This window comes from Ambystoma mexicanum, chromosome 5q (assembly GCF_040938575.1).
Source record: "Ambystoma mexicanum isolate Mex_15411 chromosome 5q, UKY_AmexF1_1, whole genome shotgun sequence".
NCBI lineage: Eukaryota > Metazoa > Chordata > Amphibia > Caudata > Ambystomatidae > Ambystoma > Ambystoma mexicanum.
In genome coordinates, this window is record NC_090933.1 from 722692501 (window position 1) to 722716774 (window position 24274).

Genomic DNA, 24274 nt, shown 5'->3' on the forward strand with positions numbered 1-24274 from the left:
GAATATATACCCTATTCACTCTTCCTCCTGCCTGCTCAGGTTCCCAGGGAGCTAGTGCTTTGCCCGCTCTGTCTACTGTCCACACAGGTAAGCAGTGAAATAGCACCTTAACTACTTTGCTTTGTCTGTCCGATGCTCTTTCATGTCGCAGCGAATAAGCTACCTATTTAGAGTCAAATTTAAACCGATATTTTGGGTAGCAGGTTTGACTGCCAGTTCCCGAGGGGCATTTTAGGAGCTGGCTCACCCAGGAGTTTTTTCTTGTAGAAATCGATGGGAAGACAGTCAGATGCTGGCCTAAGCAGGATACTGTTACTGATCCTGATGTTGCAGTCATGCAGTGATTGATCTGGTGTCAATCTGCGGGCCGACTGGTCTGTGGAAGCACTGTGGGAGAATGTACTGGGGCTGGTGGGCTCTCCGGATGTAGACATTGTGGTTTGAGAGACCCAACTATTCTTTCAAAGTTCTTTAGTTGCGTTTTGCTTTTGCATTGGCGCGGCTCTGGCAGCGATGCCCCTTTTGTCTGATGCTCCCCCCTCTTTGCATCAGTTTCACACAGAGACCATTTAGCAAGGCTTCCTGTGGGACCAGGTATACTTGAAGCGTGTGGGCAAACTGCGCCCGCTTGGTTGAAGAGCGGGAACACAAGTTGCTCTGTTCTCCATGGTTGTTTTGAGAGGCCCAGTGTCTCCAGGGTGTGATAATTCACAAGGTGTTGTCCCTTCTCCCCAAGGAGGAGCCCATTCCCATGAGGCTAGGGCGGTGCGGCCGCTACCCAATAGTCCCCCCTAAGGGTAGTTTAATGTTGGAGGACCTCCTGGGGAGGAACTGCCCTTTGGGGACTGAACGATCACCTAGGGTACATTGTATTGAGCCATGTCACTCCCCAACATTCCCTAGCCCTCCCCCTTCCATACCGAGCTATGTCATTAAGAGTAAGTCCATGTATTTTTGTAGCACATGGGATGTTGCCAGAACAGAACATTTGAATGGATTGTGTCCTCCCACGTATTCCCCATCTTAGATATCTTGTCTCCCAGCTCTGCTGCTTCTGGAAAGAAAATTGCACCAGAGGGCGCTGTGCTCGAAGCTGCGGAGTTGAAGTCCCTTGAGGGCTGCCGTCGAGCGTCAATGTCATCTGCAGTATAAAGGGCTCGAGCCGGGTCCGTTATCTCAGTTCAGTTTTTCCGAGCACTGCTTCGTGTCACAAAACGGTGCATCAGTTTTTCTTCGAAATGTCCTTGTCATCGACTCCAACCACACCTAAGACAGGTTTTAAAAAGTGTCTAAAGTGTGGTAGAAAAATGTCGATTACCGACCCCATCCTAATTGCCTTTGGTGTTTGTGCCCTGACCATCGGGTCAACGAATGTGGTTCCTGTCAGGCTATGTCCAATAAGGCTCTTTAGGAACGGAAAGGTAAGCTGGCTCTGGGGGAGGAATCTTATAAGTCTTAGAAAAGGCAAAGAGATTCGGGAGGGTCGAGTGGAAAGTCTTGACACGGGTCGAGGAGATCGAGGTCTAGTAGTCGCTCGAGGAAATCCTCTTCGTCTAAAAAATAGAAGAAGCAAAGTCATAGATCTTCTTCCTCCTCATCTGAGAGAAGGGTTATTTCCTATCCTTCCAAGCACGATTCCCCTGAAAAATGGGAGGCCTTTGGGGCTTCAAGCTAAACATTTTCGAGAAAGCGGACTAGACCCCCCTCGAAAAAGCTGCGTGAAGAGCATGCCCCTGTCCACTTCAAAGGTGACAGAGGGAGATCAAAAACTAAGCACGCGAGAGCCGACAAAAAGTCAAGGGTGTCATTGGGGGAAAGTCCTCTGATACCTCATGAAAAAGAGTAAAACCACTGGTGCATAAATCGGGGGTAACGGAGGATAAAATGGCGTCCACATCGAAGTCGAATATCGACTTGACGCAGCCTTCTAAGACCGCGTCGAGGCCGCCCTCTAAAATACCTTCTGCAACAGTTTCGAAACGTCCTTCGACGTCAAAGCCAGCGTTCATACCATCAACGCCTTCTACGCCTTTGTCGAGGCATTCTTTAATACCGATGCCAAAATCGACCCAAAGTCAATGCCACCCCCTTTAACAGAGAAAATCTTCCATCCTCAACCCAGGCAAGACTTTTTCAGATCTCTGTCCTCTATTTATGAGGAGCAGTCCTCTGAAGAGGATGTTACTTCAGCTGGGGTTAGATTTGGAACCAAGGATGTTCCTGAGGAATTGATGGACCCAAATTCTAAGATGACTGATCTTTATGATTGCCTTCAGACAGCCAGTGGCCTAGATAGCCCTGAAGTAGAATTTGAGAGAACAGACCATGCAGATCATGTAGACCATGGGTATAGAAACGTAATGGGAAGGGTCATTGCCTTCATGGGATGGAAAACAACTTCCTCAAGGTTTGACCAGGACGATATGACAGACATCCTTAATGAGGGACCTCAAAGGGACCCTGTTCTCCCTTTCCATAAGGCACTGCAAAAAAGGGTGATGGCAACTTGGGATACCCCAAACTCTGGGCCTGCAGTAAATAAAGTATGTGGGAAAGTACAGGCCATCCTCATCCGATCCTGAGTACCTGTCTAAGCATCCCTCGCCAGAAAGCTTGGTGGTACAAGCTGCAACCTCCACTAGGCAGTCAGCTTATCCTTCGATACCACCTGACAGGGATGACAAAAAAGTTGATGCTTGGGCCCTGAAAGTCTTCTCTTCGGGCAGCATGGCCCTTAAATCTACGAATGTAACTTGCACTTTGGCAAGATTTACATACACCCTGTGGGACTGTATGAACTCAGCGGCTGAACACATCCCGGACGGTGAGGACCCGGATGGTTTCCTGGCGATGGTGAAAGATGGAAAGGAGGCTATGGAGGGAATGCCTCCAGTCAGGATTGTACACTGCTGATAGTGTAAGCAGGTCCATGGCATCTAGCACGGTCCTACGCAGATTTGCATGGCTGAGGAAATCTGACTTTGCACCTGATGTGCAGTCCAGATTACTCAATATGCCCTTTGACGGCTTGAGGCTGTTCGGCAGCAAGGCGGACGAGAGCTTGGAGAAGCTGCAGACCTCGAAAGCGGCAGCTAAATCACTCAGCGCTGCTATAAGAAAGCCTCAGCAACACTCTATGCAGGGTCATCTTCCTGGAGGAGCCGTATCTTTTCGTTTCTACTCCTCTTTTGGAAGAGGGAGGGGACAGGCCAGTCAGAGGCCAAAAGAGAGAACCCCCTCGTTGTGGAAGAGGGAAGGGTGCTAGATCAGCCCCAGCAGCGGCTACTTCCTCCGCAGCAGCTGCAAAGCCACTCTGGGGTCTTCACCCACAAGACCCCAGTGGGAGGCAGGATCACTCGGTATCTGAACGAATGGCAGGGCATGACTTCAGATTCCTGAGCGCTGTTCCTTTTCAACAAAGACCTCAAGATCATCCACCGGGAGCCAATTCTGTCAAAATTCCAGAACCGCTCCTTGTGCAGGAGATTTCAACCCTGCAATAGAACATGTACCTGTAGCGGAGAGGAACAAGGGTTGGTACTCCCCGTGTTTTCTCATTCCCAAAAAGGGCGGAGGATTGAGACCCATCTTGGACTTAAGAAGTTTGAACAAATTCCTCAGGAAGGACTAGTTCAAGATGGTGCCCTTTCTCAGATCCTTTGGGCTCTTCAGCTTCAGGACTGGCTGGTTTTGTTGGACCTTCAGGATGCTTACTTTCATGTGCCAATCCATCTCAAGCAAATACCTGAGGTTCACAGTTCGCGGTTCTCACTATCGGGTTCTGGTTCTGCCTTTTGGGCTGACCTCCGCTCAAGGGTTTTCACCAAGCTGATGGCTGTAGTGGCAGCGAGTCTCAGGAGAGGAGGGTTTCACGCCTACCCTTACCTGGACGATTGGCTAATCAGGGCAAGTTCACCCGAATGAGCCCAGGAACATCTGACCGTGACATGCCACTTCTTACACAGACTGGGCTTCTCCCTCAATTGCAAGAAGTAGCAAATGATTCCACGCCAAAGGCTCCAAATCATCAGCGCAGTCCTGGATACTTCCTCAGGGAAAGCCTTGCCTCCCGAGGAGAGAGCTCACCACGTTCTGCAGAAGGTAACAAAGTTTCAGAATGCCCAACATTTACCAACCTTTGATTTTCTAGGGTTGCTGGGCCTCATGGCATCCTGCATTTTTCTGGTGCATAGGCCAGGTTGAGAATGAGATCCCTTCAATGGGCCCTCAGGATTCTATAGTCCCAATTTTCAGGGGAGATGTCAGATCTTCTGCAAATTCCAGCCAGAGTGGCTCAAGATCTTCTATGGTGGGCTTGCAAGGAAAATATCCTCGAGGGAGAACCTTTTTGGCAACCATGGCCAGAGGTAACAGTAGTGACGGACGCCTCACTCACGGGGTGGGGAGCCCACACCAACGATCTGACGATCAGCGATAGTTGGTCTCCATCGGAGTCCCAACTACACATCAACCTTTTGGATCTGAGGGCAATCAGACTAGCGCTGAAGACCTTTCTGCCCTCTGTACAGGGAAAGAGAGTCCTGATAATGACGGACAACACAGTGGCCATGTACTACCTCAACAAAAGAGGAGTCGTAGGATCACTTCCACTGTGCAGAGAGGCAATGCAGCTCTGGTTCTGGGCAGGAATGTCTGTATTGGCAGTTCACCTAGCCCAGAGAGCTGAACACGGCGGTGGATGCTCTGAGCAGGCAGAGCACAGTCTCCTACGAGTGGGAACTAGCTCAGGAAGTCCTTCAAGAGGTCTTCGCCCTTTGGGGAACCCCTCAAGTTGATGGCCAGTGCCAACCAGAAGTGCGAACTGTAATTTAGTTTTAAGGTTTCTAATGTGTGCCCCTTTTGAGCCTTTACATTCTTGCCCGTAGAGGTTCCTCACTTTGAAAACAATTTTGCTAGTGGCTATAACATCAGCCCACAGGGTGAGTGAGTTGCAGGTACTCTTGTAAGCCTCCTCACACCATTTTCCATAGGGACAACGGTCAAACCATCCTTTTTACCTAAAATAGTCTCTGATTTCCACCTGTCACAAAAGATTACCTTGCCCTCTTTTTACCCTCCCTCCACATGCAAGAAAAGAGGAGGAGAGATTGCACAGACTGACCCAAAAGAGCTCTGTTTCTTGATTTCTAGACTGGCAAATTTCTGACAAAGTGACCAATTGTTTGTTGGTTATACTGGAAACAAATTGGCCTTGGAGTGTCTAAGCAAACTCTATCCAGATGGATAATTCTAGCAATCTCGGAGTGCTACAAATTGGCTGGGAAGGAGCCTCCAGATGGGCTAAGGGCTCATTCAACCAGGGGCATGGCAACTGCCATGGCTCTTCAGAGGGGTGTTCCGGTGCAGGATATTTGTGCTGCGGCCACCTGGTAGTGAATGCACACTTTTGTGAAGCAATACTGCTTGGACTCTACATCATATCAAGGAGGCCTCTTTGTTAAGCCGTCCTTCATTCAGTCCATGATTGAAATTTCTGTTACTCCCTCCTCCAAATTCTTACTGCTTTTGGAGCCTATCTAAGATGAGGAATACGTGGGAGGACACAATCCATTCAAAGAACAAGTTACTTACCAACTGTAACGTTCTTTCGACTGGATTTTCCTCCCACGTATTCCTCATCGACTCTCCCAACCTACCCCTCCGTACAGTTTACGGCAGTTTCACTCAAACTTCCTTAAATTGAACTGATGCAACCATTAACACCGTAAAACAGAACTGAGGTAACGGGCGCGGCCTGAGCCCTTTATAATGCAGATGACGTTGACGCTCAACGGCGGCCCTCAAGGGACTTCAATTCCACGGCTTCGAGCACAGCACCCTCTGGTGGCAAAACATTTCCGAAGCAGCAGAGCTGGGAGATAAGATATCTAAAATGAGGAATACGTGGGAGGAACATCTAGTTGAAAGAACGTTACAGTTGGTAAGTAACTTGTAAGTAACAGGCGGAGTCCTGAAGATAAAAAAGAGAAGAGGGACTAAAGGAAATCTGATCGCAGGAAGCCAGGTGCCCTCTGGAGCCTGGGAGTTTCGAACTCTGAGTGAGGGCTGGAAGACGAGCTGTGCAGGGGATGCTGGTTGTAGGCTGCAATAGTACTTCGTGGGTCTGAGAAGCAGACCCAACTGCGAGGCCAAAGGGTAGAATTGGAGGCATGATCACTACAACGTGGATCGTTGGGTCCCAGAGCGGAGCCAAGACCGTAAGGAGCGAAGGACCACAAAGGTGCACCGGATCCACAGAAGGGGACAAGAAGAGCATCGGAAACCGCCAGCAAGAAACCTGGTTCCGGGAAGGACCGGTGATGTGCTGCGTGCCACGAGAAGGTAAAAGGAGGCATGGGAGACCTGGTAGGGATACAGCAGAGGCGGGGAGAAGAACACAGGATAATATTCCTCACCGTAGTGGCAGCTATAGGGCTATTGGGCAACAGAACCGTCTATAGTGCATCAGGGAGGATCTTCCTCGGCCCAGTAGTAGCACAATAGCTACTAGACCCTGAAAGAGTGAACCAAGCATCCAAGGAGAACTTCCTTGTCGCAGTGGCAGTAATGAGCCCAATGACCATGAGAGAAGGGGATGGGACCCTAACAGTGAAGAAAGCATTTGAGAATGTCCTCATCGCAGTGGCCGTAATGAGTCCACTGACCACCAGAGAAGGATCTGGAACCCCAACAAAAAGTAACTGAGCAACCGAGAAGAACCTCTTTGTTGTAGTGGCAGCACATACCCACTGATCACCATAGGAGGGTCTGGGACAACAATACAAGGGGTCTGGGCACCCGAGGAGAACCTCCTCGGCATAGTGGCAAAGAAGTCAATTTTCCAGCAGAGACTGGTTTGGGACTTTACTGGTACTAAGAGAAATTGGGGCAAGTTGAAAGACACGAAAAATAACTTTTCAAATACCAGGAGAAGGGAGGCATTCTCCTGGGGACAACACAAAACCCCTTGGAACATATTCAAAAGATACTAGGGGAAGGGAGTCATTCCCCCTGGCCTTATTGTGACCTGTATAAACCAGTACCAGAAGAAGGGAGTCTTTCTCCTGGTCCAGAAGGTGGAGTTTTGCAAAGATTGTGTGGAACCCGCAAGTCAGGGTAAGGGAGTTATTCACCCCTGGTAACCTTTTTTTCAAGAGAACATTTTCTCCTTGGGAAGGAACTTTCTGTTGGAATATATTAGTCTTTAGTTGTAGTTCAAGGGATAAAAGTAGGTTGAGACACAGGATGGTCAACTTTGATTTTGACGGCCATTCTCATGGATCTTTGAGTATTAGTTTGAGGCAGGGAAACCCCTCTTAGATGATGGGGAAAGTGAGGGTCTTTATTTTATAAATAAGTCTATAGCCACCACCATTCCACCTTTTTGTGTCTGCTTCCTTTTTCAGCACCCTTGCAAGACACTGTTTGAGCATCGCCATCAGATCTGCCTTAGCAATATGCAGACCAGCCTAGCTTCCTCACTCTTTGGTTTGACGTTGCCCTCTCATCGCGATTACTCCCAAAACTCAACTGCTGCTGTTCAAAGTAAGGATGCACTTAAAATGCAAATGTAGAAGTTGAGTGAACACTTTGCTTCCTATTGGAACTTTCAACTTGTGGTGGTCACCAATCTCTGGGGACTGCTGCATACAACTTTTTATGTTTCTTCCTGTGCTCTTAGCTTCTGTTTTTGTAGGATTCCAAACGGATTGTGACAAATCTGGTCAAGTCGTCCCTTCTCCCCACACGGGAGCTGCTCCCCTTTGAGGTTGGGGAGGTGTGCCTGCTCCGCAAGACCCTCCTTAGGGTTCTGGGCAAGTAGGACTTCAGTTTCAGTTGGAGTGACTCCCCTCTCAGGGACGGACTCCATTACAATAAGGAACTCCACGTCCAGAGTACATTATCTGCCTACATTGAAATCTGAAAGACTGCTGTTAATCCTGATTTGCATCCACCTAATACTAACAGTTCTTTAATCTCTTTGGCTTGAGGTAATGCTGGATTTCACCTGAACGACACAGTCAAAGAAAAACGACATTCACCTTTTGTTTGTCATGACGTACATAAACCCCTGAGGAACTTTGAATGGGGCGGAGAGAATCCTAAGCGGAGGCGAGCCTCTGGCGGGCAGATGTCCGGCAGGGGTGGGAGCCACGCTAGACCGCACAGCCAGCAGTGGCGTGGAGAGCGAAAGAAAAGCATGCAAGATGCTGGTGGGCTGGCGTCCTGACTGGTAATGAAGGCTGTGTCAAGGAAGGGACTGGGAGGGTGAAGCAACCGGCATGCCTGGCGGTGTGCCCACACAGAAGTCGTGGTTGGGCTGAGGCCCATTAACTGCTGTCCAAAGCAGAGTGCAGCTGATAGACAAGTTCCCCGAGCTCTGCACAAGAGGTGCGTTAGCTGCCGAGCCAAGCAGTGAAAGGGAAGGAAATGCTCCTATAAAGGGAGCGCTGTGGAGAGGGGCGAACAGTTTGATTCGAGGCTAGGAAGGCCAGTAGGGTTACGGGAACTAGATACTCGAATAGAGACAAGGCAAGGCTATCGGAGGGCCGGAGGGTTTTGGGAAGTAGTGGGAATACGAAAAACATTGACTCCCAAGGCTGGAGAAGCCACAAGAGTTACGGGAGCCTCGAAAACCCCAAGAGGGCAGACACTGTATCAAGGGCCCGCTAAAACAATCCTGATGGAGGGCCTGAGGACTTGGTAGAGTCCTCAAAACAAGAAACCTAGGGAACAGAACTGTCAAAAGAGGGAAACTGGAGTGTTCAATGGTTTGAAAACAAGACATGGACACATTCAAGCACCAAGTGGAGAAGGGTAGAGTTGTGTAAAGGAAACATATATATTTCTGAGGTTTGTGGAATCTGCTTAGATCACATGCTGTGCATAGGCCGACATCTAGTGGAAGCTGCAGAGTATTAGTTTGTTTTTCTAAACTCGAAAATGGGCGTCGAACTAGGGGGTGCCAGTAATACTAACCCTAGTGTGACATCCGCTGTACCCATGATCCATCACGTGTGTAGGACCCTCAGATTGTTTTTTTCCGCCATACTTGTCAGAAGCATATCGCGGAGTTCCCTTGGCTTTAGCCAATTATCAATTAATAGAAAATGAATGACTCACCGGTTGATAATCAACCACTACTCAATGAGGTACTAGCCAAGCTGCAGCCCATTTTCAAATAGCGACACAGGGTGTCCAAGAAGATGGGGACTTTGCAGAAGAAATATTAGGGGACAGGAGAGCCATTGCCCAAGCTATCCCCATATTAAAATCAGTCCAGCGCAGAATAGATCCCTCTCTGGTAACCCCTAATGTTACTCGTGCAGTTAATCCGCGAGTAGAAATATTATTTTGGGCCGCTCTCTCCGATCCCTTGTACATAAGGGGTCAGTTAAAACCTGACTCGTTGGTAGTAACAACCACCTGAAAGAGGGCGGGCACAACATTAGCTTCTTCAGAAGCACCCCCCGATAAAGAGAGCAAGAGAATGTATGCTCTGGGGAGGAAGGTGGCATCCACCTCAGCATATCAGGCACGTATTGCTAACGCTACCACTCTGTTAGCAAGCTAGAACTGCCATCAGTGGGAACAAGTAGGTGCTTTAATAGCCTCTGCACCTGAACCACTAAAGGGACAGTTGGCTCAAATCGCATCAGATGGTAGATCTGTGTCCGGATGCATACTTAAAACAAACTTCAATGCTGCAGACAACGCAGGAAGGGTTGATAGCAGAAGGCACAGTGATAAAACGCCATGCTTGGCTAAGACTGTCCGGGTTCAAGCCCGAAACCCAAGCTACCCTCATAGACATGCCAGTAGAGCCAAACCTCCTATTTGGGAAAGCAGTAGAAGAGGCATTAAAGACGGCTAAGGACGAATACGAGACATTAAAATCTCTCGGTCAATTGACAAATAAACTCTCAGGTCAAAGGGGAAATAATAATTTTCGTTGCTTTCACGGCCAAAACTCCGAGAGGCTCCAATTACTATCAGAACCAAGGAACCTCGTGGGGAAAAAAACAGTCCCAGGCTACACAAGGTTTCCCCAGATGTCAGCGCAAGGCCCGCACTAGGGGTAGAGGCAGCCCCGGTAGAGGTGGTACGCCACCCAATAAACGGTGATGTTCCGCTCCGGGTCCCTTCCCATGCATCCCCAGTAGGGGGGCGCATTTCCACCTTCACCCACGCATGGGAAGGGATCACTTCAGACAGATGGGTGCTGTCCAGTGTCCGCAGGATACTGTATAGAGCTACTAGAACGCCCCCGCAACCATCCTCCAAGACAGAAAGTACACTCCTTGGAGCACCAGAAAATCCTCCTTGAGGAGATCGCAATTCTACTTGCAAAGGACGCAATAGAACTCGTCCCGGGCAACCAGGTAAACAAGGGTATTTATTCAACCTACTGTGCCCAGTATTAGACTTATGCCCTGCAAACAAGTATGTCAAGCCACAAACATTTGAATGACTACATTCCAAGAGGTAATACCCCTACTAAAAAAGGGGGATTACATGGCAACATTGGATATGAAAGATGCCTTTTTTCATATTTACATGTTCCCAGCGCACAGAAGATTCTTGCGTTTCAAGATAGACAGCTAGCACTACCAGTTCAAGGTTCTGCCCTTCGGAATAGCCGCGGTGCCAAGGGTATTCACCAAGGTACTGGCAGTGGTGGCTGCGCACCTACGCAGGAAGGCAATCCCGGTGTACCCTTACCTGGACGACTGGCTCATCACAGGGGAAACCACTGTAATTTGCAGACTAAACATACAAAGAACTATCAACCTCCTCTTCCAATTGGGCTTCTCAATCAACGAGAAACAATCAAGCCTGGTGCCAAGCACCTCAAAACAGTTCCTAGGAGCTGTCCTAAATACCCAAGAGGGGTTGGCCTTTCCATCAGAGGAGGGAATTCGAAATCTGTTGCTGCAAATTCTCAATATCAGGCCGGTCGCCAAATAAGGGTACGCAAAGCGATGTTTGCTAGGCATGATGACATCTTGCATTTACCTGGTTACCCACGCGCGTCTGCGACCCATGCAGGAATGGTTGGCGAAACAGTGGTCTCAGGCAAGTGGTCAGTGGGATGATCTAGTGATCGTTTCGCCAACACTAGTACAGAGTCTTCGCTGGTGGACAAGAGAGAATCTTACAAAGGGGAAACCCTTTTACGATCCAGAAATACAGGCTGTTGTCACAACAGATGCCTCCCTGGCAGGGTGGGGAGCTCACTACCTTCACCACACAGCTCAGGGTCTCTGGTCTCCCACACTGGCTCAGAATCACATCAGTTTGCTAGAACTTCTGGCAGTCTTCAGAGCGCTTTGGGCATTCAAACACCTCCTATCCAACCTGTCAGTGCAGATCCTAACAGACAGCACAATGGCAATGTTTTATTTAAACAAACAGGGGGGCACTCATTTGCCAAATCTGTCCAAGCTTGCCCAGAAAATTTGGAAATGGGCACTCAGACGGAACATTTACCTATCATCCCAACATGTTCCAGGGGATCTCAATTCACTAGCGGACACTCTGAGCAGAGATCCCCTCCCAGAGGAACACAAATGGCGGCTACACAAAGAAGTCGTAGAAGATCTCTTCTCTGTGGGGTTTCCCGACTATAGACCTATTCGCCACAGAAGAAAAGAGACAGTGCCCAGACTTCGCATCCAAGATCCCCCAGCCAGGCTCCAAGGGGAACGCTCTATGGAGGAATTGGTCAGGGATGTTTGCCTACTCTTTTCCACCAACCCCTCTGATGAGGAAGGTGGTGAAGAAGATACACAGGGAATCGATGACGCTCATCCTAGTTGCTCCTATGAGGGCGAGACAACCATGGTTTCCACACCTTCGCAAACTGGCGGTGTGTGACCCCATCGGACTCCCGTGCTGGTACAACCTACTCTCCCAGCACGAAGGACAAACAGTGCATCCTCAACCCAACTCATTGAACTTGGCAGCATGGCTCCTGAAGTCATAGAGTTTGGCCATCTCAATTTACCACAGAGATGTATGATTATCTTAAAAGAATCAAGAAAACCTAACGCAAGGTACTGTTATTTTGATAAATGGAAAATATTTATTTGGTGCCAGAATATGCAAATCAACACGGTTGGTTGCAATCCTTCCAATATTGTCAACTACATGCTTCACCTACTGGATGCAGGGTTGGTATTTAATTCACTCGAGGTACACCTGGCGGCGCTGTCAGCCTACACCACCTCCCATAGCAAGGTGTCATGGTGGAAAGTGCCATTTGTCAAAGCCTTTATGGAAGGGGTGAAGAGACTCCACCCTCCAATTTCTAACCCACCACCAGGGTGGTGCTTGCTAAACTCATGGGACCTCCCTTCGAAACCATGCATAAAGCTAGTCTCAAACACCTGACTTATAAAACTGCCTTCTTAGTAGCCATTACATCCATAAGAAGGGTCAGTGAAATTCAAGCTCTGTCAGTGCAGGATCCTTTCTTTACTGTCCATCTGTCCATAAAGATAAACTAGTTTTACGCACTCACCCTAGGTTTTCACCTAAGTTCATTTCAAAATTCCATGTTAACCAGCCCATTGAGCTACCAGCCTTTTTCCAAGAACCCAAAAGCTCTGCTGAGGTGAAACTCCACACACTAAATGTCAGGAGAGCGGTCCTCTACCACGTAGACAAGACCAGACCGCTAAGAAAGACAGATCAACTGTTCGTCTCCGTAGCTACAGGCAGAGGAGATCCCGTCTCTAAAGGTGCCATCTCTAAATGGATAGTCAAATGTATCCAGCTGTGTTACTCCCTTTCAGAAAAGCCACTGCCTTTTACGCCAAGGCCCCACTCTACAAGAGATACTGTGTCCACTCTGGCTTTCATTGCAAATGTACCCCTTGACACCATTTGCAAAGCAGCTACATGGAGCTCTATTCACACCTTTACTCAGCACTACTGCATTGACACTCATTCCAAGACAGATACTCAAGTGGGACAAGCGGTTCTAAGACATTTGTTCGCTCATGACCCTTCTCACATCCCACCTCCTTCTAACACTGCTCGCTAATCTATGCACAGCATGTGATCTAAGTAGATTCCACAAGCCTCAGAAGGGATACATTACTCACCGTAATCATATTTCTGATGCTTGTATCTGCTTAGATTCACATGCGCCCACCCTTCTTCCCCTCTGAGAGAAGGCGCATGGATTCTTGTAGTCTTATCGTTCTTACCTGCTTGGATACTCTGTACTCACGCTACTCCTCATGCTACCTAATGTCAGAAAAAATACAATCTGAGGGTCCTACACGCGTGAAGGATCATGGGTACAGTGGACGTCACACTAGGAATAGTATTACTGGCACGCCCTAGTTCGATGCCCATTTTCGAGTTTCGAAAAACAAACTGTAATACTCTTCAGCTTCCACTAGATGTCGGCCTATGCACAGTGTGTGTATGTGTATGTATATATATATAAATATATATATTTCATACAGAACATGCAGAGAGGCTGAGGATTGTATTGCAAGGAATTGATTAACTTTGACAAACTTTAAACCTTTGCGTGTAAGGAGATCCAGAACTTTTAAAACCTGCATTTTAGAGACGAGATTGAAGTGTTCAGCCAGGCAGAAGCCAAATGGCTGTTGCTCTGCCCCCATTTGTAATCTTTAAGTGGTAGAGCCAGTCAGCGGAATAGGATTTGGACTAAAGACTGTTTCTTTTGGGACATTGTACACGCACAATTAGTTTTAGTTTACTAGGCAAGGAACTTCCCTCATAGCAGTAGGGCTAGATGGGCTTTTTATTTTTAATAAACACCCTTGAAACATGTCGGTAACTAGTCCTTCTTCTAGTTTGCCACAAGACCCATTGACTCGACAAGCCATGTCAGATTTTTGCCACTGTAGCCCTCGCTTTGAGACTGGCAGCGACCAGGACCATGTATGCTTCATCTGTATCGCACTTACCATCTCATGGAAAGTTAACATGACTGTTGTACTCAATACTGGATTTTGTACAGTGGGACTCCCTGGGTTCAGTAGGATGTGCCCCAGTAAAGTTATACATGCACAGTGTAGATAGCCAGTGGATTCTATACAGTGAACCATGCAAGGCTACTTCAACATGCTTTGCCCTATTGGCTCCCTAACCGTGGGAGGCTAACATGCCTGATGAGACCTGAGATTAACGGTCATCAAGGAAAAAGTTTTTAAACCAGCCAGGCAAACGTCAACCAGTAGAGGAGCCTCCTGCCCTAGGGTCCGTTTTGGAACTTTGATCACACGCTCACACCCATATTAATATAAACACAAAGTTGGAGTTAGAGGTTGTAGTTGCAGTCATAAATTGCCACACAGACCAGCAGAGTACTGGAAAGATTTTACACGTGACAAGATAAACAAAACAAGAGCTCAAGAGAAAGGAGCATGACCAGCTCCTCTGCAACACTAAAACGAAGAACATGTGAACAGGAAACATATGTCAAGAGGAAATTTCAGCAATATCCACTATAGCAAGATCCAATAAGAGCTGAGCAGAAGCAACAAAAGGAGTCCTAGTAAGGATCCCGGAAAGGGTACAAGAGCACATGGTCAGAAATGTGAGCTGGGCAGAGAAAATGACACTGGACTAAGCGGAAGCAAGTGATTACATATACAGCCCTAAAAGCAGAACAGGACAAATGAGCTGCACAGTGTTTAGCAGTAGGCATTGATTGCACAACAATACATCTCACTACAATAGATTTAGGGGCTATTACAAAACATGCTTCATTGACCCATTCAATGCGTTTATATGCACTTGACTCCAAGCTTACTACGAGACCACATGTAGCCAAGATCTGTGCTTCATGTGGCTGGATCAAGAAGCAGTTAGGTCACCTACGTCCTTATCTTTCTGTGAAAATTATGTCCATGATAGCCTCTGCTTTAATTAATTTGAGGCTGGATTACTACAACAGTCTGTTGGCAGGCACTGCGCACTCTATGGCCGCCTTTTAGGTTACCCTAAATGGGGCAGTAAGGACGGTGTTGGGCATCTCCAATAGTCAGTCCGTTACTGCAGCCAGACCAAATCTGCGCTGGCTGCCAATCAAGCACCGTGTGTCTTTCAAGATCTTGACACTCACTTTCAGGTTCCTGAACCAGGTTGTGCCCAGTTATCTTTCTGAGCTCATTCAGCGGTACGTGCCTTTACTTTATTACATTTATATGGCACACCATAGACCCAGAAGTGTCAGGGCGCATACAGTAAATACAACATAAAACAAAAAATTACAAACAGCAAATGTAGGACATGTCAAATGTCAAATGGCAGACGAGAAAAGGATGGAATACTAAGGACTAGAAACCCAACAGAGATACACATCACGTTATCCGGTTATCAGGTTACACAGGGAAGATCCTCTGGGGAGATATTTGCATCTTCTCCAAAAAAGTGGTAAGGAACTACTCCCACAACCGACTAGTACACGATCACTGTCGGGTTGTGTACACCAGTCACCCAGGACCAGTCTACGCGTGATCTTCAGATCCGACAGTCTGACTACACCAGGTCCAGTCCTCTGTCGAAGCCAAGCAAGGACCTTATAGTGTAATGCTTGTCTTGACTCTATAGTTTCAGCCTTTCGGAATGTTAGCAATGATCAATTTCTCTCCTCCATGATGAAGTCATGGGAACTATTAGCCTGAATTTTAGGCATCTGTCATTTCCTTAGATGCAGGCTTCGCAAAGCTACCCATTTGAAATTGGCATTCACTTCTATCAGCAGTTTATCTGTTTTGTGATCTGCAAGGATAGGCAGTAATGAGAGGGGTTTTTCTTGTCTTGTCCCTTTAGTTTCAGAGCTGGATGTTTTCACCCTCTCCTTGGCTGACGATATTAACCCCTTGGAGACCGGAGACACCTCAGTAAGATGGACAGTTTGACGCTTGGTGTCTCTGTTCCTTTTCCATGCTGACTTGTTATCCTGTTTCAACAATTGTGGCCAAGCAACAGGACTGCCATGCACTTTGGTCTGTGATGCAACGATCATACCAGATTGGTGTAAATCTGCTACCCAATCATTCAGTGAGTCAACCAGTAGGCCCAAATCAAAAGGGCTGGTACATAATAAGAGCTCTTTGGCAATATTTGTCATAAGGATAGGCCATTGAGGGGATGTAACATACACTGACTGTGTGGATGTAGCTGGCAAAGAAGTTACATTTGTTGAGTCCAAGGTATCAGATTCAGCATTAATATCCTCAAAAAGGGGACCGATCACACCAGTATTCAGTCATGGACTATTCTCACTCCCACCCTTCTCAGCTAGCTCCATAGCTTTGATTTTGGTTTTGGCTGCAGTCCTCCAACAGGGAAAGGAAATTTGCGGGCGAGAGGCAGAGCCGACACAAAAACAGCATAAGCCCAAGTGGAATACAGTGAAATATTCCACCCGCGGGGGCAGAGTGCCTTCAGCGCCAGAAACCGATGTGAGAGCCCAGTGCTTCCCACTGTCCCACTAGTTGAACGAGGAGTGACGCTGGCTTACCGCCCACGTGAGTTTAGGCCTTACCTCACAAGCCACGACCACCCGACCCCCCCCCCGGACAGGCGCTGGAGGAGCTGAAGGACTTTCTGAACAGCGGGCAGAGAGCGTAGCCCCAGCAACCAGCCCACACGCCGGCTCTGCGAGAAAGCTTAGAGAGCTTAGAGGAAAGGCCCTATCCCATCCGACTTCAAGCCGCACGTAGCCCGAGTGATGCCGCCCCCTCTGACGCCACTCTGCTTACACGATCCCTGAGGTTACTTGACCAGACTAAACTTATCCAACCCAGGTTTCGCCTAGCTAAATTTGGTAAAACAAGCTTTGATGTCCTGGCTCCAGCCACTTGGAATCCAATTCCTCTGGATATCAAAATGACCACATCTCTTCTCGAGTTAAAGAAGAAATTAAAAACGTTCCTCTTCATCACTGCTTAGGTCCTGATTCTTGGCACTGTACTGCTGCAATCCTTGAATCTGCTTTTGTTTGGTCCTTGTCTGCTGTCTGTGTACCTTGGGGCCTACGGGCGATCTGGCACGTGATAAAGAATTAAAATAAATATGTGACCTCAGAACAACTAGGATATAGAACATACCAGGGTTCAGTGGAAACTAAGAGAATGGCAGCATGTTGAGTGCCTGGCTTGGACCCGAAAGGTGCATTGATAGTACAGAACTGTTAAAGCAAGGCTAATCCCACTTGTGCGATTTAAAACACTGTCGGACAGTGCACGCACATGGTTTTACACGCTAGGAACTACAGTTCCCAGAGTGTTTGTAGTCCTGCCGACAGATTACCCTTCTAACACTGCGCGAACGTGCGTACGGGCAGTCTGTGGCAGTCCGTGGAAGGACGAGGAAGTGCAACAATTTCTCCCTAACAAACCGCAGCCTTTATTAGTACTAATGGGCATTAAGGAAGTACTGGAAGCCATTTCTAAAGCAAAAGGTGAGTTGTATACTGGGTCGGCCACCCAAGCACTTTTACTGGATATGTCTCAGGTAAATAAGCACAAGGCTAAAACCACTCCTGTCAACTCACTAGAGGAATATAGGGCACCGGACTTGAGTAAGCGCTCGGAGGAGTATCAGGTAATTAATAGCAGTACCATAGAGAAATCAAAGGGAGGGCAAAAAGGAGGGACTATATCAGTACCCTTTCAGGCGCTATAGGCACCAGATCAAGGAAGAGATGGGTGTAATATAACTAGTTTGCCTGTTGAATACTCGCTCCCTGTGCAAACATGCAAATAGTATCCACAATCTGATCCAGGAGAAAAAATTGGATCTCGTGTGTCACTGAAACGTGGTTAAAGGATCCGGTAGGTCCAGTATGCGACATAGCAGTACCAGAGGGATACATACGATATCATAAAAATAGAGACATCGGGGTAGGCGGAGGGGTGGCAGTTATAGCCAAAGACTCATTAAGCTTTTCAAAGCCAATCTAACATGCAGTGGTTGTGAAACATCACACCTTAAACTCACCCACACTCCTAATGACTGCTTAAATATCATAGTTCTATATAGACCGCCATTACTTGTGTCAGACTTTTGTAATGAGTTAACATCCCAGTTAAACAACCTTAAATCTATAAATATGGCTACAGTGTTGGTGGGAGATCTAAACAGATGGAGAGGGAATTAACTAGATAAGGAAGCCATGTTACTGGAAAAAACAATGACAAATTTAGACTTCATTGTGATAAAAGAAGAACCTACTACACCACAAGGTAACTAGTTAGACTGGGTTATAACTCAAAACTTGCATACCCAGAACATAACTACGGAACCCTGTATATGGTCAGACCACTTTTCGGTCACTTTTGACGTCTTGTTAAATAATCCATCTGAACGTACAAGCAATCCCCATATAAAGGTACACAGTCGTAATTTTAAAAATATAGACTCTGTCCAACTGAAACCTTGCTTAAAAGCGATTCTGGATAACTTTCATGAAAATAAGTTGTGTGAAAATATGCTATTGCTATACAACACACATTAGTGAACTAGTGGAACAGTTTGCTCCCCTAAAACCCAAAATAATTGGGTAGATCGATGACCATCAAAAATGGTTCAATGGTGAGCTCAATAAATTGAAGCTCGAAAAACGAGGTCTAGAAAGAAAATGGAGACAAATTCCTGCCCATAAGGTTTAATGGAAATGCATACATTCAAAATCTAGAAAAGCCATTAGAGAAGCTAAGTCGAATTATTTTAATAAAGAGATAGCAGGAGCCCCCAATACCACAAGCAACATTTTTGAGATTCTCAGAAAAATAGAAAAACCTAAAGCGCTCACTCCTTTTGTTCCTACTAAGGAGGATTGTGAGGTAGCACAAAGGGCTTTCACTGCCAAGATACAGAAGGCTAGAGACAACATTATAACAACCAGAGAGGTTTCAAGTGAGGCTATAATACAACCTCTAGCTGGATCTAGACAATGTGAAGTGGCCAATTTTAGTCCCAGTTACAGAGGAAGAGATATCCTCAGTACTGGAAAAATGAAACAAACGTCATGTGCGGAAAACATCCTTCCGACCAAAGTGATCCTAGACGATAGGAACTATTTTCACCAGTACTTACTAAGTTAGTAAATGCCTCTTTCCTAGAGGGCTTAATACCCCAGGATATCAAAAAGGTGACCATTGCGCTTATGGTAAAAAAGGCAGGCCTAGACCCCAAAAATTCAGGAGACCTACGCCCCATCATAAATTCAAATTGTATCCTAAAAATCATGGATAAGATGGCAACCGATCAATTGCAAAAGCTTTTAGAAGCCCAGGGAATTCTTCATGAGCAACAATCGGGTTTCCGGGCGGCACATAGCACCAAAACTGCTATGTTAGATTTGCAAACATACAAGCTTGATATCTTGGATAGGGGCAAGGCGGGGATACTGATGCTCTTAGACCTTAGTGCTGCACTCGATGTAGTGGATCACCAACTACTGCAAAAGGCACTGGACAAAATAGCGGGTTGTTCGCCAGCCGCTTTGGCATGGTTGACTTCGTTTTTGGCAGATTGGAGTGCAAGAGTGCATTGGGGGGGATACATTCTCAGAGGCCACTCAAATAAATTTGGAGTTCCACAGGGAGCAAGTTTTTCTACACTGCTTTTTAACTTATGTATGAGATGTCTCTGTGATCTTTTGGAAAATGTCGGCGTGTTCTTTACCAACTACGTCGACGATACCCAACTGGTCTTCGAACTAGTGGATGATCATCTCGTAGATGGCGCCAAAATAACAGAAGTCTATAATATTATAGATAAATGGATGAGACAAAACTGGATGTGTTTGAATAACACCAAAACTGAATTGATGATCTTTGGCACTCATCAGGTCAGAGCTAAATTAGGTTCAGAATATAAAGCTTTTGCCATCAAGGATGTCATTATCCCAGTTATGCCCCAGGTTAAAACGCTAGTGATGATGGTGGAAGCATCAGTAGGTTCCGAAGTACAGGTTAAATACCTTCATAAGAACAATGCTTATTACCTACATCTACTGAGAGCCATTCGTCGTTTCCTCAATGAGGAAAACACGGCCGATATTGCTAGGATTATTATCCTGTCGCGATTTGGATTATGGCAATGCATTGCTGCTAGGGGCATCCAAGAAAGAAATAGAAAGATGTCAAGTTATGGAGAATAACGCTGTTCGTATTGCCAAAGGGGTCAAGAACAGAGAGCATATCACAGAAGGAAGGAAATCATTGCACTGGTTGAGAATAGAGGACAGAATCATTTTTAAATCTATGACTATAGTCCATAGGTGCATTCACGGTGTAGCCCCTAAGTATCTAAAGAAACAATTCTTTAGATACATTCCCTCACGATCAGAAGCTCTGGGTTGGCTAAATGTGCCACGTTTCGGCCGGGCAACCGGTAACGGCAAAGCCTTCCCAGTGCAGGCAGCGCAATATTCGAATAAGCTGCCCCCTTTCCTCCGATTGGAAAAATATTACCCGAGTTTCAGGAAATCTCTGAAAACCCACCTGTTTTAATGAGTTGGCTTGTGGCCAGCTGAATCTTCTCATCAGAACCAGTGGGAATGTTAGGTTGTTTGTGTTTCGTGTTCCACGCGCCCTGATACCTGTGGGCTTTCGAGCGCTACAAGCATATATATAAATAAATAAAATACCCTGCAGGTGAAGCGGTATAATCTGCATGGCAGAGAGCTTTGGTGCTTACGCAGTACCCCATCTGGATGCTTTTGTTTTTTATCTTGTTTTACACTTTTATTAGTACTTTGCACAATTGACTTTGGCTGGAACTGCTTAGTGAAACAAATGTAATGAAGCCTTGTAGACTGATGGAGGGGACACGATTGTGGTATAATGATGCATTCTAAGTTATTGCCGTAGGTGAAGCAGAGGGCTAAAAGTTGAGAAATGTTTATTCCCCCAAGCAATCATGATTTCCCCCCCACCCCCCAAGGTCTGTAAGCATAACACCACATGCAGGTGTACAACTGAAAATAACGTAGTAATATTAAACTACTGCTCAAGTCTGTTTGGAGCGAGGTCTACACCAGAGATTAGAGACTAAAATCAGCACTCCGAATGGTTGAGAGGAGGACTGCAATGTATGTAAAAAGTATTGCTAGGAATAAATAAAACAAAAACATAATGTTGCTTTTATTTTAATTTTTAATTTCTGTTACTTGAAGATGCCCAATTTGAAAAAGATGAAAATATAACACCTTTGGAAGCAGCCTTGATCATTTGGGAATCCATTGAACGGGAACCTGAAAAATTTGGTACTCTGCACAAAGAAATTCAGCTACTGGTGCAGGTTCAGGTAGGCATTCCGATTTAGAAGCATTTTGTTGGTTATTTTTTTTACAAATTATCAATGGAAGTGCTTATTAAGTGGGGTGACCTGATAAAGGATGGGAAGAAAGTGCATTTGGAGATAAAACGTTAGTACCAAAAAAGTGAATTGTCTTCACTGGAAAAGAGTGGTGGTGGGATTTGAAATCTAGCACTACGTGCGAAACAAGGAGAAAATGGGGATAGTGTATAACATTCTCAAGAAAATGGGTGGCCATTTCACCTAAAAATCTGTACAAAATGATGTGTGCAGAACATTGGCATTTGGCTAGGCACATGTCTGAAAAGTGGAAGGACTAATCAGCATTTCTAAGGTTGAAGTATTGTGGTAGAACGTTTTGAGAGTGTGTGAATCATTGATGGAATTGACCTTAATCCTCATGCAGGATTTTATGATGTGTAGATTATACTGCACCCCCAACAAATTATGTACATTTGATAAAGTTAATGGGAAATGTTTCCATCATGGTCAAGAAGGCACCCTATTGCATATAAGATTGCAAACTGAGCCTTTGGAATGAGGTGATAGCAAGATTGAAGGAGATGTGTGGAGGGATAGATGTGTTGGATATGGGGTATTTGGTGTTTGGCTGTGCATCAACCACGGCTCATGTGATCATCAATAGGAAATGGAAGGTGTTGGAAGCACTAAAGTTTGGGGTTGGTAGAAAGCGTGGAAGAGGCTTAGAATTTCAGGGTGATCTTTTGTGTATAAATGGAGTAATGTGCAGAGAATATTAAATGCATTAGCTTTTTGATGTTCGCTTTTTGGTATGGAGAAGTAGAAGGCAGGTTGCTTGATGGCAGTGGGTTAAAATGATCTATTGTACTTAATATGTGCCATAATTTTCATTTTTCAAGTTTTCATTTTTCTCACTCCATTTCCTTAAAAAATGGAAAGGTTTTCGAACATCATTACTTAAGGGACAACAAAACATTGTACTTAAGTAAAAAGTATCATACATTTATAATTGACATTGAGAGAAAAGCCAAAGTGGAATTATTTCTTTTACAATCAGCCGGCTGTACAGTCGGTGTGCATATTCTCAAAGGGTTCAGAACATTCCTAACCTCTGGAGCCGCATTAAAGAACTCCCATCCTCCAGTTTATGGTCAGGTGCCATCACTAGAGACAAGAAAATGTTGTCCTTTTCCTCTTTGCTTTTTTGCTGGCATTGGACATCTACTATGTCACCTTAGGAATGTTGCACAAATGAAGGGGTATCGCAGTTGACAAAGAGGATGTTAGATTGTCTGCATACACACAAATTCAGACCTGGAAATGTCGATCACTAGAATCTTAAACAGTTTGTTGAGGATATGTTAGGCATCTACAGTCTGTTGCGATAGGGACATGATAACCAAATGTAGTCAAATTCAGTAACTGACACCGTGGCGATCATTGTTAAGACCATATTGTAAGCAACACTCCTATCATTATCAATAACATTCAGGTGGTCTGCGCTACATCTCAACTGCTGAGGCAGCATTGGGGCAGTCCAAACAGTACAAGCACCCCAGATCATTTACCCCCTGCACCTCTTTCCATCCGGTTAGGTTTTTCAGAATCGCTACTAGGATGACAACCTTAGTGGCCCTGCAAAGAAATGTAATCAAACACTCACTTTGTAATTAGTCTGAGTGGTAAGACCTAGACTAAAGAGGAGAACAGCGAGATCACAAAATATTTAACACTTCACCTACACACAATGATTAAATGTCCACACTTGGTAATACTATGTAAAATATACTCTTTTTCCATGATTAAGCAGAAAAAGATGTACAAGTAGATCGATCATTTTAAATAACAGCCCACCAACACACAAGTTACAGAATCCCAGCATGTCTTACAAAGGAGAACACAGATAAGTACATCTCTAAATGATGGTACGGTAAGAGATGTCTCTAAGTGCAACCCCCAGCAATAAATCTCAGTGCATGGGACAGTGTGTTCCACAAATGTAAAGCCTGGTCTGAAAAGGATCTGCTACCTCATGGTGCCAAATGAAAATGAGGAACTCATGCTTGTCCCTTAGAAGCCAACCTAAGTGCCCATGTGGGAATATAGGACGTGAACGTGTTTTGCAAAAATGCTGGGCCTTCAGCTAAGCATGCTTTATGAACCATACAGTTAGTCTTAAAAAACACTTTTCGAATGGATTGTGTCCTCCCACGTATTCCTCATCTTAGATATCTTGTCTCCCAGCTCTGCTGCTTTGGAATTTTTTTTTCACCAGAGGGCACTGTATTGGAGGCTGCGGAGTCGTAGTCCCTCGAGAACCGCCGTCGAGCGTCTACATCCGCTGTATAAATGGCTTGAGCTGTGCCCGTTACCTCAGTTCCGTTTTTCCGAGCACTGCTTCGCGTCACGGAATGGCGCATCAGGTTTTTTCTCGACTATGTCCTCATCTACTCCAATCACACCCAAGAAGGGTTTCAAAAAAATGTCTGAAGTGTGGTAGGAAAATGTCAATTGCCGACCCCCATCGGAATTGCCTTTGGTGTCTCAGCCCTAACCATCGGGTTGAAGAATGTGGTTCCTGTCAGGCCATGTCCAATAAGGCTCTTAGGGAACGGAAAGGTCAGCTGGCGGTGGGGGAGGAATCTTATAGGTCTTCGAAAAGGCAAAAAGATTCAGGAAAATCTCAACATGGGTCGAGAAGGTTGAAGTGCAAGAGTCGAATCCTCCTCGTCTTAGTCCAAGATGTCGAAAAAGCGACGCAACGGGTGGTCGTCTTCCTCCTCCTTCCTCCTTCCTCCTCGTCTGAGAGAAGGGTGACTTATCCTTCCAAGCACGATTCCCCAGAAAAATGGGAGGACTTTAGGGCTTCAATGCTTAAAATCTTCGAGAAAGTGGCCCAGACCCCCTCGAAAAAGCCGTGTGGAGATCATGCCCCTGCCTACTCCAAAAGTGACAGAGGGACATCAAA

The 24274-nt window shown here is 46.1% G+C and overlaps 1 protein-coding gene across 3 annotated transcripts in view; it reads left to right on the top strand.

The window, feature by feature from the left end:
• TERF1 (telomeric repeat binding factor 1) overlaps window positions 1-24274 on the top strand; it is a 529145-nt gene that overhangs the window by 73806 nt on the left and 431065 nt on the right. For all 3 annotated transcript variants that reach the window (XM_069621207.1, XM_069621208.1, XM_069621209.1), the window contains one exon: window positions 21182-21312. In XM_069621207.1, the coding sequence (XP_069477308.1) occupies window positions 21182-21312 (131 nt within the window). The remainder of the gene's footprint in view (window positions 1-21181; window positions 21313-24274) is intronic.